We start from the raw sequence: 16,455 nt of genomic DNA, 5'->3' as shown, positions 1-16,455 counted from the left end.
GCCACCCAATGAATATCTGCATGCCCTGTTATGTCTTATTTTGTCATATGTTAGGAAAGCTCAGTCATAAAAAACATAAGAGAAGCCATGTTGGATCAGGCCAATGGCCCATCTAGTCCAACATTCTGTGTCACATAAGAACATAAGAGAAGCCATGTTGGATCAGGCCAGTGGCCCCTCCAGTCCAACACTCTGTGTCACACAGTGGCCAAAAAAAACAGGTGCCATCGGGAGGTCCACCAGTGGGGCTAGGACACTAGAAGCCCTTCCACTGTTGCCCCTTCCAAGCACCAAGAATACAGAGTCAGGGGTTTCAAGAGCAGTGGTTAGTAAAAGAAGACCTGGGAGGAAGATTGATGCAACAGCCTGTGTGGGGTCAGATCATTTCTTGTGGGGGGAGAACCTCCACATTTAGAGGCGCCCTGTTGTTGGCCCTCTTGGTTGGCCAATATGTAACACAGGGTGCTGTACTATGTTCTTAAGTCTGTTATACCCAGTTCCTTCTTTAAGTGAAGACACACTGTGCTGTGCCATCAGGGGGAGGGCTGTGAGCATGGGGGTGAATTGCATATGGCGAGCGGAAGTCACACAGGTTGATGGGCAGAAAGGGGGATAAAGGCCCCATTGAAGCATTCTAGAGATCTCAAAAGCAAACCATGTTTGTGGTCATTTTTTTTTTAATCTTAAATGTGCCATTGGATTTTAACCATGGTTGTGATAGTTTAATTGGAACTAATACAGAAGCATCAAGATAGGGTCATTGGAGCTAATAAAAAGGTATTACATAATTTGGGGGGTTTAGATTTTGCATTCCCTAATTCAACCCCCACCCCACTGAGATGTCACCCTTCTGGACCATCTAAAGATGCCGCAGACACCTGCTGACAAGGTTACGCGCCAGAGATGCAGCTCCTTCTGATTGGTTTACACACTTGCCAGTCAGATCCTTGAAGCCCCTCCGCGCGCGGAAAGGGGGCGGGGCACTCTATGTCTGATTACCGAGCTCAGCTCCACCTATCGGACGCGGCGATCGTCCAGACGAGAGCGAGGGCGTGGCTTTGATTGGCGGAAAAAGGGGGCGGGAAGGCAGCTGATTGGTCGCTGAGCGGCGCGAAAGAGGCGGCGAAAGGAGGATAAAGGAGGAGTCTGAGGGGGCTGAGCGACGCAATGAGCTTTGGCCGTTTAGTGCGGAGGACGCTGCTGTGTGGGGTGCTGACGGCGCGGGGACTGACGCGGACCATGGTGAGTCGAAGCCTGCGGGAGGCGGACTAGGCCTCTCAGGTGCGCCGCTCTAGCACCCCGTTCTCTATGGCGGCGTGTTTGAGCCTTCTGCCGTAACGTCCCCCCCAGTTGGGGTTGCCAGCCTCCAGGGGGTGGCTGGAGATCTGGGGTGGCTACTGATCTCCTGGCTGCAGAGGTCAAGTCACACGGAGAAAATGGCCTCGGTGGTGTCATCATTATTAGGGTTGCCCAACCCGACTTAAGAAAGATCTGGGGACTGTGGGGGGGGGGGGGGGTGTGGAGCCAGGAGACTTTGGGGGTGGAGCCAGGAGCAAGGGTGTGGCAAGCACGATTGAACTCCAAAGGGAGTTCTGGCCATCGCATTTAAAGGGACCGCACACCTTTTAAATACCTTTTCTCCACGGGAAATAATGGAGTATAGGGGGCACCTTTTTGGGGGGGTTCATAGAACTGGACCCCCCAGTCCAATATTTTTGAAACTTGGGGATTATTTTGAGGAGAGTCGTCAGATGCTATGGTGAAAATTTGGTGCCTCTACCTCAAAAGACAACTCCCCTAGAGCCCCGCATACCCGTGGATCAATTCTGCATTATATCCTATGGGAATAGGTCTCCATAGGGAATAACGGAGTGCCCAGCAGACATTTCCCTTCCCCACTGCCCCGAAGCCTCCCACCTGGGGAGTGGCAGCACTAATAATTATTTCTTCAGAGTTATATCCCACCCTTCCCAAATGGGCTCAGGGCGGGTCACGTCAGAAATAAAACAAAATATAAAATCAGACTGGCCAATTCACAGTTAAAATTCAATTATTTTATTATATTCTGTTGTAATTCTATTCAATTATGTATCAATCAGGTCCCTCCCCTCCACAAATTCCACTCTCCTCAGGTTCCAAAATGTGCCCCCTTCAAATCTCCAGGTTTTTCCCCTCTCTGATAATTTCCAAGCCCTGGAGCTGGCAACCAAGCTTTTTGAGGGTCAATGTATCATTTTCCATTGCTAGCTATTTTACCCATCCTGCCTCTAAGGCCGTGGTTTCCATGACTCTCTGGAGCATGCACTTTCCTGTGTGGTCAATTCTTAATTTCTTAATTTTCCTGTTTTCCCATAATGCCTTCTGGGCCACTTTTCTGTGACTCCCTTTGGCTCTTCAGGATGTGGTTTCTCCTTTTTTTTTGCTGTTTTTGGGGTAGTCGGCTCTTCTTCTTTTCTCCAGAGGTAGAGTTGTTGGCCAGGTCATCCCTGGTCACTAATAGATAGGATTGCCATCCTCCAGGGGGTGACTAGAGAAAACCAGAAGGTTCCATGATAACCAGCCTCACAAAGAAAAAAAACTTGTAAACAATAAATAGAAATATGTATTAATACTTACCGACACACTCATACAAAATATTACAAATATCATACCCTGAAGTACAAAACATCTCTATTTAAGAGTAACAAGGACATAAATCAATATTTAAAGGCAAAGTCCTGAGATATTTCCACACGGCTTCAAAGGAAACCTCGGTCCAATATTCCTGAGGAATCCATGTGATAGTAGACTCCAGTCTGTCCAATACTTCTTGTACACAGCAGTCTTGATACACAGCAACGAGGTAGTACTTTTAATTCCCTCATGTCCCAAGAAGCTAGTACCAGCTTTCAAAAATATATCAGAGCATGGCAAGATTTTAACATTTTTGCACACAATTAAATCAGTTTCCAAATATTGTACTTCAGGGTATGATATTTGTAATATTTTGTGTGAGAGTGTTGATAAATATTAATACGTATTGCCCTGCTTGTTTCTATTTATTGTTTACAAGTGTTTTTTTCTTTGTGAGGCTGATTATTACAGAACCTTTTGGTTTTCTCTAGTCACTCTCTGCCACGATTCTCTTTGGTTTGCACGGGGTGGCTGGAGATCTTCTGCTATTACATGTAATCCCCAGGTGACAGATTAGTTCATCTGGAAAAGATGGCTGCTTTGGAAGGTGGATTTTATGGCATTTTATCATGTTGAAGTCTCTCCCCTCACCAAACTATGCTCTTTTTAGGCTCCACCCACAAAATCTCCAGGTATTTCCCAACCCAGGGCTGGCAGGGGATGGGGGTGTAGAATTGCTATATCCGGGTTGGGGGGCTTCTGGAGATTTGGGGACTGAGCTTGAGGAGGACAGGGACCTCAGTGGGGTACAATACTATAGAGCAGGGGTGGCCAACGGTAGCTCTCCAGATGTTTTTTGCCTACAACTCCCATCAGCCCAGCCATTGGCCATGCTGGCTGGGGCTGATGGAAGTTGTAGGCAAAAAAAATCTGGAGAGCTACCATTGGCCACCCCTGCTATAGAGGCCACCTTCCAGAGTATCCATATCTTCTCTGTAGATTGGAGATGAGCTGTAATTCTGGGGGATCACCTGGAGGCTGGCATCCATGTCTAGAGGGTCCTCTAAGAGCTTGTTTCTCTCCTTGCCATCTTCCAGGTAGAATCTTGAGTTGCAGCTGGTCTCCAAATGACGAATCTTTTCCAGGAGATTTGGGGGTGGGGTTGGGGAGGGAAGGAACCGCAGCAGGGTATAATGCCACAGAGCCCACCTTCCAAAGTACCTATTGTCTCTAAGAATTGAGTCAGTCATCTGGAGATCAATTGTAATAGGAAATCTCCAGGCCCCACCTAGAAGCTGGTAATCCCACATTATACCCAGCTGAAATCCTTTACTCCAAATCCCATTCTCCCCAAGGCTCTGCTCCTGAATCTCCAGGAATTTCAAAGCTGGCAGCCCTGAGTGGCAGTCAACATTTCCCTGGTTGTGTAAGAAATGTTTCAGAACGGCATGTTTTTGTAAAAGGCGACTGTCTAGTACAGTAATAAGATCGTCATCTTATTACTGTACTAGAAGATCACCTTTTACAAAAACAGGCCGTTCTGAAATGCTTTGGTTCCTGTGAGAACATCAGGTGCTGACTTGTGTGTTCCTGGGCGCTGCCCCCCTTCCACTCCGTTCTTTATGCTGCAGAGAATATTAAGTGTGGACAGAAACTGCACTGCACTGAGATGCTGCAGTGATTAGGCCAAAGAAACCCTTTTTGCACCTGAACCCTGCTGTAGTTGCTCCCTTGGTGACAAGATAATACGAGGAGCGAACTACTGCTTTGTTTGGCCCACTCTGTGTATCCCAGGGTATCTCATCAGCATTGTTTCGCTTGGGGGAAAGATCAAGAACATGATGGCACTTTCAGAAGAATAACATTGTATAGTGCAGGGGTGTCAAACTTGCTGTTCGGGGGCCGACTCAAGCCCCCAGAGGGCTCCTATCAGGCTCCCAAGCAACCGGCTGTCATCTGCTTCCTTTTCCTTATATCTTGCTTCCTTCTGCATAACAGCTTGCTTTGCAAGGCTTGCTCAATTGCACAAGAGCTACAGAGCAAAACCTCTATTTTCTCCATTGGCTGAGGCTCTTCCCTTGTGGAGGAATAGCTTGCTTTGCCAGTTGCACAGTGGAGCTATTGAGCCAAGCCTCTATTCCTTCTGTTGGCTGAGGCTCCCTCCCCAGTCCCCTGGGGAAGGAAGGAAAGAGCCAGAGCTTCCTTTGCCTAGTTCCCTGGATCCTATGGGAGAAATACAAAGAAAGCATTTTTAAGGCCAGTGAGTGCTAACGTTTTAAGCATGTTTTAAATTTTTTAAAATACATATATTTGTGTTTGTGTTCTTTATAAAATTTATCTCTGCTACCTAATCTTAAATAGGTACACATGGCCTGACCCAACAAGGTCTCATTTATGCCAGATCCAGCCCTTGTAACAAATGAGTTTGACACCCCTGGTATAGTGACTGGAAGTAATTTGTCTCGCAACCATTACAACAACCCTCTCAGGTAGATCAGAATTCCATTCTCCATATGGTGGCTGGGAAGGGATTTTCTAGTGTGGTGAGGATCATCATACACCAGACTTGCTTGGATGTCTCCTCTTGGCTGTGCTGCTCCACAAACTCCGAGTAGTACAGAGGAGGGGAGAAAAACTGTGTGTACCACCTTTCGCTTCTTAGAGGAAGATTGGTAAAAAAAATGCACCAAACTAAATAAAAAAGCTGTGCCATGGCTAAAGGAAGGTCGAGTTCAAAAGCTGTTCTGAGCCTCTGAGTGCAAAATGACCAAGCCAGCTAATGCAGGTGATAAAGCAGTGATACATTTACTCAGGGGTCATGTGTGGCTCTTTGCCATGTCTGCCCCTGGCTCTTTGGAACACAATGCCACATGTTTCAGGAAAGTGGGCGAACAAGGTGGGAATTGCAGCTGATGGTTGGATCCCAGCCTAAAACAGCTGTTGCCAGAGAAATGGAAAAGCTACAAGCCTCCCTGAGATCCAGGCATCGTGCTAGAGATGGAATTAAGTGGGACTCGGTTGGCTGATACTGCTCTATGCAGCCTGCAGAGTGAATCCCAGGGTTGTCAAGGCACCCTTCACAGGGCAGGATGGATGCTCTGTCTATTGCAGTGTTACTTGCCCTTCCTTAAAGAAGCTCAGGCAGCTTCCATAGTTCTCTTCTCCTCTGTGTTGTACTTGCAACAGCCCTGTGAGGTAGGTGAGGCTGAGAGGGAGCAGCTGGCCCAAGAATGCCCGGAAGGCAGAGCAGGGACAGGTTTTAAGCCTGTGTCTCTCCTTTCCAATAGCTTCCTCTGCGCTCTTCTAGCTATAAAACATCTTTCCTTTAATCAGGGGTTTATCTGACCCCTCTCATGCTGCTGAGCCTCTTCCGTTTGGGATAAATCCAAACAGAAGTTGTGTTCGCAAAGTGGGGAAAGCTGGAGGTAGCCTGACTATCTTCTTTGCTGCAGTGTTCGCACGTGCATTTGAGGGAGGGAGGCAAGAAAGCAATTTGCCGCCTTGGCTCTTGAACTGATGAGCCTGGCTATAAAGGAGAAACTAGAGGAGAGGTGAGAGTAAAGCCGAAGCAAAACACTCTCCCTCCTGGGCGAAATCCTCCCTGATCTTTTCTTTTGTGCAACAGATTGTGTAATTCAGAGCCTTGTTTAACTCAATCTGCAGGAAGCATTTTCTGAGTGCTCATGGGGCGGGGTGGGGGGTGGGGAGGGAAGAAGTTGTGAATCCAAAGCTTTTGGGCACAAAGCAGTGCAAAGTCTTCTGCCTTCCAAGGACATTGTAAGCCAACTGCAGGAGTCTAGAGTACTAGGCGGGGTAAGGTAAGGAGCTTACGGTACCAGGATGACGCAGCCCTAATGACAGACCAGAAAGCAGTAATTCGGATTACTTTTATTAGCCGCTTCCCTGTCGGGCTCCAAGCCATATAAAATGGAAAAACCAAGAGGAGATGTTTCCTTTGCATGCAAGGTGTGTTTTATTGGTGTCTATGTCATGCAAGCCAGCTTCCCAAGCTGCTCTGTTGAGAGTGAGCTGGAGGGGGTCCTCCTGCTAGCTGAGAGGGGAGTCTGGCATTGATTCCTGAGATGCTTGGGGGTCGCAAGAGACTGCTCACCTTCCGTCTACCCTTGGAAGCCCTCTGACCGGCTGTTGCCAACTTCTGGCTGCCATCTGCACAGATGCCTCTTCTAGCCAGCAGAATCTTGGGGAGGGTCTCTTGCTCCTGGTTCTGTAGCCACATGCTGCCTGTAGTCTCCCCTGGTTTAGCCTGCATCCTCTTAAACAGAGGACACAGTAGCACATTCCTTCCTTATGGGTGCGCAAGAGACCCCTTTGTGTGTGCTTAGCTTGTTCCTGCAACCGAGGACCTGCGGACCAAAATGCTAATGCTGAAGGAGCCAGGGTGGTAGTAGTGTTAGGCTAGGATCTGGGAGAAGCAGGTTCGAGTTCCCTATTCTGCCAAGGCAACTTGCTGTGTGACCTTGGGCCAGTCATACAGTCTGAGCCTAACCTACCTTACAGGAGAAAAGAGCAAGAGTCCAGTAGCGCCTTAAATACTTTAATGAGTCACTGCTGAGTTCCTCAGATACCTGTGACTCATTAAAGTGGATAAAGGTAAAGGTAGTCCCCTGTGCAAGAGCCAGTCATTTCCAACTCTGGGGTGACAATGCATCATGACGTTTTCACGGCAGACTTTTTACAGGGTGGTTTGCCATTGCCTTCCTCAGTCCTCTACCCTTTCCCTCCAGCAAGCTGGGTGCTCATTTGACCAACCTCAGAAGGATGGAAGGCTGAGTCAACCTTGAGCCAGCTAGCTGAACCAGCTTCTGCCGGGATCGAACTCAGGTCATGAGCAGGGAGTTCAGATCGCAGTACTGCAGCTTTATCACTCTGCGCATGGGACTGCTTTAAAGTGGATACCCTGCTTCAAATGTTGTTAGTCTTTAAGGTGCTGCTGGATTCTAGCTCGGTTCTGTTGCTGCAGACAGACTAACAGGGCCACCCATCTTCTCTCTGAAGAAGTGAACAGTCATTCAGGAAAGCTCATCCACTGTCGCACATGTTGTTAGTCTTGAGGATCTCTGGGCTCTTTCTCTTTGCTGCTGCTGCAGACAGGCTAATGTGGCTTCCATGCAGGGTTGTTGTGAGGAAGATGATGATGCTGGATTTGTACCCCACCCTTCACTCTGAATCTCAGAGTGGCTCAAAATCTCCTTTATCTTCCTTCCCCACAACAGACACCCTGTGAGACAGGTGGGACTGAGAGAGCTCTTACAGCAGCTGCCCTTTCAAGGACAGAGTCTCAGAGTGGCCTACAATCTGCTTCCCTTCCTCTCCCCACAACAGACACCCTGTGAGGCAGGTGGGGCTGAGAAAGCTCTCCCAGAAGCTGCCCGTTCAAGGACAGCTCTGTGAGAGCTATGGCTAACCCAAGGCCGTTCCAGCAGCTGCGAGTGGAGGAGTGGGGAATCAAACCTGGTTCTCCCAGATAAGAATCTGCCCACTTAACCACTACACCAAACTGGCTATCGAATGTGTTCCTTTGGGTCCTTGCTGGAACGAAAGGAAGAGTTTAAATGGAAAAAAGAATAGAATAACTAAACACTCCAGGCTTGGAGAGGAATAGAATGGGATCCTGCTGGACGCTCCCTCCCCTCCCTAAACCAGCATCCTTTTACTTCTCTGTTGAACCAGGTTAGGTGGAGAGGGGCACAAGATGAGTTCAGTCATGGTGACTTCTGGAAAGCCCTACTGAGGCTTGGACATTTCAGAGAGGAGGTTCAATATATTTTCTGCCTCTGCATCCCAGCCCTGCTATTCCTTGGGGGTCTCCCTTCCAGTTACTGACTTGCCAGGGTCAGATCTGATGAGATGGGGCTTGCCTGGGCAGCCCTGGCCTTTGGTGCTTTACCCTTTTTTTCTCTGAGGAGCTGGGGCTAGTGTGGATCTTGACTCATCTATACCCCCGCACAGCTAGGCAGAGAGATGCTGACTCCCTGATCCAAAATCTCAGTGCTGAACTGTTGTGGTGATCATCATGGGTGTGGTTGGGTCCCTCGTTGTAGACTGACCTTTGTGTGCTCTCCTCTCCCAGTGTGCCCAAGAAGTCGACTGGAAATCTGCCAAATCCATCTATGACTTCCGCGCCATAGATATTGATGGCAATGACATCCCACTGGAGAAATACAGGTAAGCTGGAGCCATTTGGTAGAAAGAGGTGCCAGAGCTCATTTGCTGCACAACTCATTTGCATATGCCACACACCCCTCCCCCGACATCACCAGAAGGTGTACTCAATTGTACCAGCTCAGCATCTACCTTAAATGCTTCTTGAATTATAATTGTCAGAATAAGCTTTCTCCCATCATACTTTTTAAAGCATTTTCTTCTATGTGGCCACAGTGGCATGATGAAGATTTCCATCTGTCTGCTTCATCTGTTTTGGTTCTTTCCCCATTTTTGGTGGGGAAAAATATTAGAAAGTTTGTCAAATTGTAGAGTTCAGCAAAATTCTCACAGGGGGTTTGAACAATGGAACCCAGAAGCAAGTATTGGGAGGGGGTAAGGAAGAAGGAGCACAGTAAAATTTAGAGCAGGGGTGTCAAACATATGGCCCAGGGGACAAATCAGGCTCCTGGAAGGCTCCTATCAGGCCCTCAAGCAACTGGCTGTCATCTGCTTCCTTCTCCCTCTCTTTTGCTTCCTTTGCATTGCAGCTTGTTTTGCCATGCATGCTCAATAGCACAGGAGCTGTAGAGCAAAGACTCTGTTTTCTCCATTGGCTGAGGCTCCTCCCTTGGAGAGGAAGGGGGGAGGGAGAGCTTGCTTTGCACAGCAGAACTACTGAGCCAAACCTTTCGGTCTTCTTCCTGGTCCTCCTGCCTTCGTCTCCTGGTCCCCTGGAGAAGGATGGAAAGAGCCAGAGCTTCCTTTGCCTGGTCCCCTGGATCCTACAGGAGAAGTACAAAGAAAGCACCTTTAAGACCAACGAGTGCTAATATTTTAAGCATGTTTTAAGGGTTTTTTGTTTTTTTAAAAATCTTTGGTTTTGTGTGTGTTTTAAAAAGTTTATCTCTGCTACCTAATCTTAAATAGGTACACGCATGGCCCAACCCAACATGGCCCGGCCCAAGAAGGTCTCATTTATGTCAGATTCGTCTCTCATAAATGAGTTTGACACCCCTGATTTGGAGGTTCCGGAGCTCCACTCCTGTGGCTCCTGCCCAAAACGAGGTCAGAGCTGGGAAGAGGAATCCCTTTGCATGTCTGGGTCTTGCTTTGGATAAGTAAAGGGTCTAATGCAGCAGTGGGGGAATTGCCCTTGCAGTTTGGTCCTGGGGTGGGAGGTGGGAGCGTTTTCCTGATAATGGAGCTGGGATTGGGGCCAGCTATCCTGGCATCAGGTTGACCAGGACGTTGTCTTTGACTAGTGGTAGTGTATTGCCCTGGCCTGGATAGCCCAGGTTAGCCTGACTTCCTCCCATCTTGGCAGCTAAGCAGGGTCAGCCCTAGCTAGTATTTGGATGAGAGACCTCTAAGGAGTTCCAGGATCACTCCACAGAGGCAGGCAAGGGCAACCCACCCCCGAACACCTCTTGAGGGGCTGATTGCAACAACTGCAGCTTGATGGCGTGTTCTGCAATTGGCAATATATTACTGGATCTGTGCTTGGAAATCTTTACATATTGTAGTTGGTCTTAAGTTAGCTAAATGGTTGCTAATTTGCATGCTACCCTTTGCATTTTCCAACTGGCGTGGCTCTCTAGCTTTTCAAAGATTCAGAGTTTTTTAAAAATCAAAAAGGCAGGTGGAAATGTTGGCTTGAGCAGCTTATTCCGAGGCTTGGCAGGGGCAGCCAGCCAGGCAGAATGATATGAGTGCAGCGTTTCTTGATCGCGTGCCAGTAACTTGGTTTCTAAATATTGTGTCTGGAGAGCACTGGTCAAATACGACTGTGGCTTACAAACAAAGCAGTAGTGGTTTGGCGAGAGAGAATTTGAGTTGTAGACCCTGTGGGAAGGAGGCAAAGATTTCTGGTGTTCCCCATGGCTGACTTCTGCATTCCCTGCTTTTCTCTTTCCCCTCCCAGGGGCCACGTCTGCATCATCACCAACGTCGCCTCCAAATGAGGCAAGACGGACGTAAACTACACTCAGTTTGTCGACTTATATGGTCGATATGCTGAGAAGGGTTTACGCATCCTGGCCTTTCCTTGCAACCAGTTCGGCAAACAGGTAGGTGGGGCGCAGGCGGATTGGGGCGTGTGTGTGTGTGCTCCACCCGAGGCCCTTTCCTCAACATGGCCTTTTTGCAGGAGCCGGGCACCAATGAGGAGATCAAAGCCTTTGCTGCAGGCTACGGGGTGAAGTTTGACATGTTCAGCAAAATTGATGTGAACGGTGACGATGCCCACCCTCTCTGGAAGTGGATGAAGAGCCAGCCCAAGGGCAGAGGCACCCTGGGGAAGTGAGTCTTGAAGGGGCAGGGGTTTTGGTTAGTTCATTTGCACCCACCTTTCTCCCAAAGCAGCTTACAGCTCTCTCCTCTCCATTTTTTGATCCTCGCAACAGCCCTAGGCTAGGCTGAGAGTCTATGACTGGCCCAAAGTCACCCAGCGAGCTTCCGTGGCACAAGCAGCAATGCAGACACAGGTCTCCCAAGCCCTAGTTCATGCCATGCTGGCTCTCCGGTTGCAGGGCCATGAAGGAGACATCTGGGCTTGTCCTCTCGCCCGCCCACCCAGGTGATGCCTGAGAACGGGCTGTAAAGAGGCAATCCCAGGAGGCTCTTTTGCAAGTGGAAGTTCAGCAGCCAGGGGCCCTGTTGGCTGTTGCAAAAGGAGAGCTTTGTAGTGAACATGCTCCCAAAACATGAGGGCACTTCCCTTTTTAAAAAGGCCTTGGAAATTGTGGCAATTGTGAGTAAGCTGCCAGCCTCCCACACCTGCCCTAGAGCTTCCCCTTCTGACCCAGTCTGCTGGAGGGCTGATTTCCAAGGGTTTTGAGCACTACACTGGTCTCCATTGCGGCCACCATCCCCAGGACTCCAAAGCTTGCTTAGCAAGTGAGAAGAGGAGGCTTTTGACCTTGAAGCTCAGTTGTACATGTTGGCTCTCTGAAGACGATGCTCTGAAACTTAAAACTTGTTTGTTTTTTTCCCCCTTAGTGCCATTAAATGGAACTTCAGTAAGGTGAGTGTTCTGGAGCCAGGAGGCAACATCAGGGAACATCTTGGCCCCTCTGCCCTGTTGTTGCCTCTCCTGAAGAACTGGTTGGCCCCTGTGTGAGGCAGGATGCTGGACCAGATGGCCTATTGGTCTGATCTCGCAAGGCTCTTCTGATGTTGTTATTTGGATGCCTCAGTTCAGAAATGGCAGCTGAATCTGCTTCCTGTGGGGGTGAGAGAGTATCTGCCCAAACTTGGCTTCCCAGGGGTTCATAGAGTCCTTGATGTAGAAGGCCACTTTGCAAAAGTCGGGTTCTTGAAGCATTTGAGTTCTGTGCGGTTATACTAAGGTCCACCCAGCTCAAAGTGGGAAACTGTCCTTTGATTCTTGCTGCAGGTATGTGTGTCACCCAGCATCTTGTACAGGAGGGCGTAGCTAGCCATGTGTATCCTGCCACTCTCTCCAATGAAGCTTGAAGGCTTCCTCTATTCTTAAGCGGCCATGGAGTAATGGAAGTCAGAGGAGCAACACTTATTAATACATGTGACGCTGCTTCATACTGGGCCTTATACTGAGATGTGGGTCCACAGTCAGCATTGTCTACTCAGACTGGCAGCTGCTCTCTGGGGTCTTTCATGTCACTTACTGCCTGGCTCTTTTAACTGGAGATGCCAGGGATTGAACCTGGGGACCTTTTACATGCTGAGCAGATGCTTTTCCACTGAGCCATTGCCCCCTCCTGAGAGCCAGTTTGGTGTAGTGGTGAAGTGCGCGGACTATGATCTGAGAACCAGGTTTGATCCCCACTCCTCCCCTTGCAGCTGCTGGAATGGCCTTGGGTTAGCCATAGCTCTTGCAGAGCTGTCCTTGAAGGGCAGCTTCTGGGAGAGCTCTCTCAACTGCACCCACCTCGCAGAGTGCCTGTTGTGGGAGAGGAAGGTAATGGAGATTGTAGGCCACTCTGAGACTCTGCCCTTGAAAGGGCAGCTTCTGTGAGAACTCTCTCAGCCCCACCTCACAACCTCACAGGGTGTCAGGAAAATAAAGGCGATTGTGGGAGAGGAAGGTAAAGGAGATTGTGAGCCAACCTAAGATTCAGAGTGCGGGGTGGAGTATAAATCCAGTATAATCATCTTTGGCTCAGACTCAACTGCGCACATTATGTGCTTGAACCTTCTCCCTGAGACCCTAGGGAGCCACTGCTACTCTAAGTAGACTATACAGACCTTGATGGACTGAGGCTGTGATTCAGTATAAGGCAGCTTGGGTTCCAGTAGATCCTCGGCCCGAAGGGCACCAAGCCCTGCCTTCTGCTAGTGAGGGTGAAGTCTGTCTCTTGCTCAGCGGATGCACAAGAAGCACTTCCCGGGCCTGGCAGACGCCTGCCCTCGATAGACGTTGTAGGAAATACTTGAGCAAAGCTTTGCTGCCACGTGCACAACGCCCCCCCCCCCCCCCCGCCAAGTCTGAGCAAAGTCAGACTCTTGTTCATTCCAGTGTGAAATGTTACAGCTGCCTCCTTGCATGGGCTGTAGTCTACAGTGCTCTTTTGGCTCACTGCTCTTGTCTCATTTCTCCAGTTCCTCATCAACAAAGAAGGCCAGGTGGTCAAGAGGTACAGTCCGATGGACGACCCATTCGTAAGTGGCAGGTGGCTTCTTCTCTGGGTCTTTTTTTTTTTTTTGGTGGGGAGGAGGCACTGGAAATGCACCTTTTAAAAGCAAGCTCGAAGTTGTAGCCCTGTTGCTGTGTCCTCTTATGATTAGAGGAGCATCTTCAGGTGAATTGGGCTACAATTCTATGCATCACTTGTGCCTTTTAAGCAAATGGTTCATGCACTTGTGGATTAGAAGCCCCTTCAGCAGATGCAGGCTCCAGCTCCCAAACTCTCGCACCACAAAGTGCTGGAGCTGTGTCTTCTGAAAGGCTGCCCCTTCTTGACCTGCCCTGGGACTAGCCCCAAGGCTCTTCTGTAATTCCCTACCAGGAAGTTGACGGAGAGCCAGCTATGAGGTCATTCTTTCAGGCTGTGAGCTGCAGCGAGCTAGTTGGAAGTATGGGATAGAAATGCCCCTTTTGGCCTCTCCTTCCAATGTTCTCTTTTCTCCATCTCCCCTGCCACAATAACAGAGGTCAAGACAGGGGTGTCAAACTCATTCTGACATAAATGAGACCTTGCCGGGCCAGGCTAGGTTATGTCAGACTGGGCCATGTGTGGACCTATTTAAGATTAGGTATCAGATACACACTTTTTAAAGGACACAGACAAACATGATTTAATTTTTTTTTAATTAAAACATTAACACCTGTTGGTCTTAAAGGTACTTTCTTTGGATTTCTTCCATGGGATCCAGGAAATTGGGCAAAGGATGCTCTGGCTCTTTCCCTCCCTCCCCCAGGGTACCAGGAGGGGGAGGAGCCTCAGCCAATGGAGAAAATTGAGGTTTTGCTCTGTAGCTCCTGCAAAGCAAGCTGAGCTGCAGGAGGAAGCAGACAAGAGCCAGTTGTTCAGGGGCCGCGTGTTCGACACCTGTGGGTTAAGAGATCACATGCTTTTTCTGCTAAGGCAGGGAACCAGCTAGAGGCTCTCAGTGGCAGTGCTCCCCCTCCCCTGCCCCCGGCTGCCGCCATTGCAATCAAAGGGCTTAAACGGGAGGAAGTGTCAGTAGGGCTACACAGCTTGACAAAGCCAGAGATTTCCTCTGCAGACTTTTCAGCAAGCCACTTGAAAAGCTTCCGTAGCTGAAAGGAAATCAGCTTTTTTCTTCGCATAGGTAAAATGCCCCTTAGTGGTGAGTGGCCCCGTGCTTTTGATGGTCTAGAGTCCACTTCATGCTTGGTCTCTTGTGGGGGTCCCAGTCTCCTGTTTGTTGCAGCAGGGACTTGCCCTGCCCGCCTCTCTGGAACCCTCTGCCTTGCAAGCAGGCCCATCCTGCCCCCTCTCAGATGAAACCTTCAGCTTAACCTTTCTCTGGCCAACAGTTCCCGCTTCCACACACTGATAGATTTTTTTGAAATCTAGGCATCGGGAAACTCTTGTTGCTCCCTCTCCTGTGTGGGGCAAGGTGCACTCACAGAACAACACAACACGTTGCTCTCTGATCAGGACTGGCTGCTGTTGTCAACTGGGCACCCTCCCGTCTTGAGTGTCTCACGACCTTTCTCTCTTTCGCAGGTGATTGAGAAGGATCTGCCCACCTTCCTGTAGGCTGGCTCCCCTTGCCCTGGACTGCTGTGCCCCCGGAGCTGCTCTGCTGCTTTCCCCTTGGAGCCTGCTTTTCCTGCCTGATGACGGCCTGCCTTCAAACCAAGCCTTTTGGTGGGGCAGGCCTGAAAACTCGACATGTGTGCAGGAAAGGAGGAGGCCCCCTCGGGCAGGCGGGAGGAGCTGCTGGGTGGAGCTGCTGTCATACTGAGCCTGTAGCAATAAAACTTTGTTCTCCTCAACCAGCTTTCAAGATCCTGTCCTGCTTGAAGGGGTTGGGGGGGGTTGGAGTCTCTCTGGTACGCTGGTGTGGGCCCTGACATGATTTGGGGACTTGCTCCTACAGATGTAAACTCCTTTATTGGGAAATGTTTTCAGGTGATTTGAGGACATATTTTTATGCCCATGAGGATTATTCATTATTTTTTGAGTCCTTGAGCCTAGATCGTTGCCTTTTTACACCTTCCATTTCTCAGTCTTTGTTTTAAAGCATTTATATACACTCAGCTAAATGTGCAGACACCGGTTAAGGGCCTCATCCTTTATGCCCTGATGTTGGCTAGACTAGACGGACCACTGGTCTGATCCAGCAGGGCTCTTCTGATGTTCTTATGAAGGCCTTGGCTCTATGTCCTGTTGTTGGCCCTCCAGAAGAACTGGCTGGCCCCTGTGTGAGACAGGATACTGCACTAGATGGACCCTGACTGGTCTGAACCAGCAGAGCTCTTGTTATGTTCTTATGAAGAACATAAGTCTCTCTGCCCTGTTGCTGGCCCTCCAGTGGAACTGGCTGGCCACTGTGTGACACAGAATGCTGAATTAGATGGACCACTGGTCTGATTCAGCAGGGCTCCTTTGATGTTCTCAAGGACCCCTTTTTCAGAGTGATTTGTGTGATGATTTAGGGAAGATTAGCACGTTGGTGCATATTTTATTGGAATGTCCCTTGTATGCAAATTCTTAGGAATTGATTTTTTAATGTACAATTTGAACATTTATTTTCTACCTCACTGTAAAATAGTCCCACTCCTTTTATTACACTTTCCTGCCACGTTTTTAATTGTTTGTGCAGAAAGGCTCAAAGATTAGAGGAGGATACTCTATCAAAGGATATTTGCTCAAGATACTTTATTGAAAGAGCTTTAATCAGAAGAGATACTGATAAACCAGGATCACTTCCTGGCTAAAGATTCACAGACAGACTAAGGAAGAGGTGTGGCTTAGCCATAGTGGGGATTTGGTTTTTGGCCCCCAGAGTTATTTGTTGAGGGGGGGAGCTCTAAGTGCTTGGTCCTAGCCTGAGGAGAAGCTGTGTTATGGAGAGGGGCTGCAGTTCAGTGGAAGAGCCTCTGCTTGGCATGCAGGTTCAATCCCCAGCATCTCCAGTTAAAACATCTGGCAGTAGGTTATTGAAAGATCTCAGCCTGAGACCCTGGAGAGGCACTGATGGACCAAGGGTCTAACTCAGCACAAA

General features: G+C 49.1%; 1 protein-coding gene across 1 annotated transcript; it reads left to right on the top strand.

Moving 5' to 3' along the window:
* Nucleotides 1-1,023: 1,023 nt before the first annotated feature.
* On the top strand, nt 1,024-15,223 carry GPX4 (glutathione peroxidase 4). Its single transcript, XM_060232865.1, has 7 exons — nt 1,024-1,242; nt 8,705-8,799; nt 10,700-10,844; nt 10,925-11,076; nt 11,776-11,800; nt 13,357-13,416; nt 14,952-15,223. Exons 1-7 carry the CDS (start codon nt 1,168-1,170, stop codon nt 14,982-14,984), a joined length of 585 nt encoding a protein of 194 aa, XP_060088848.1. The 5' UTR covers nt 1,024-1,167; the 3' UTR covers nt 14,985-15,223.
* The last annotated feature ends 1,232 nt before the right edge of the window (nt 15,224-16,455 follow it).

Source organism: Heteronotia binoei, chromosome 2, assembly GCF_032191835.1.
Source record: "Heteronotia binoei isolate CCM8104 ecotype False Entrance Well chromosome 2, APGP_CSIRO_Hbin_v1, whole genome shotgun sequence".
Taxonomy (NCBI): Eukaryota; Metazoa; Chordata; class Lepidosauria; order Squamata; family Gekkonidae; genus Heteronotia; species Heteronotia binoei.
This window is presented reverse-complemented; position numbering and strand designations above follow the sequence as displayed.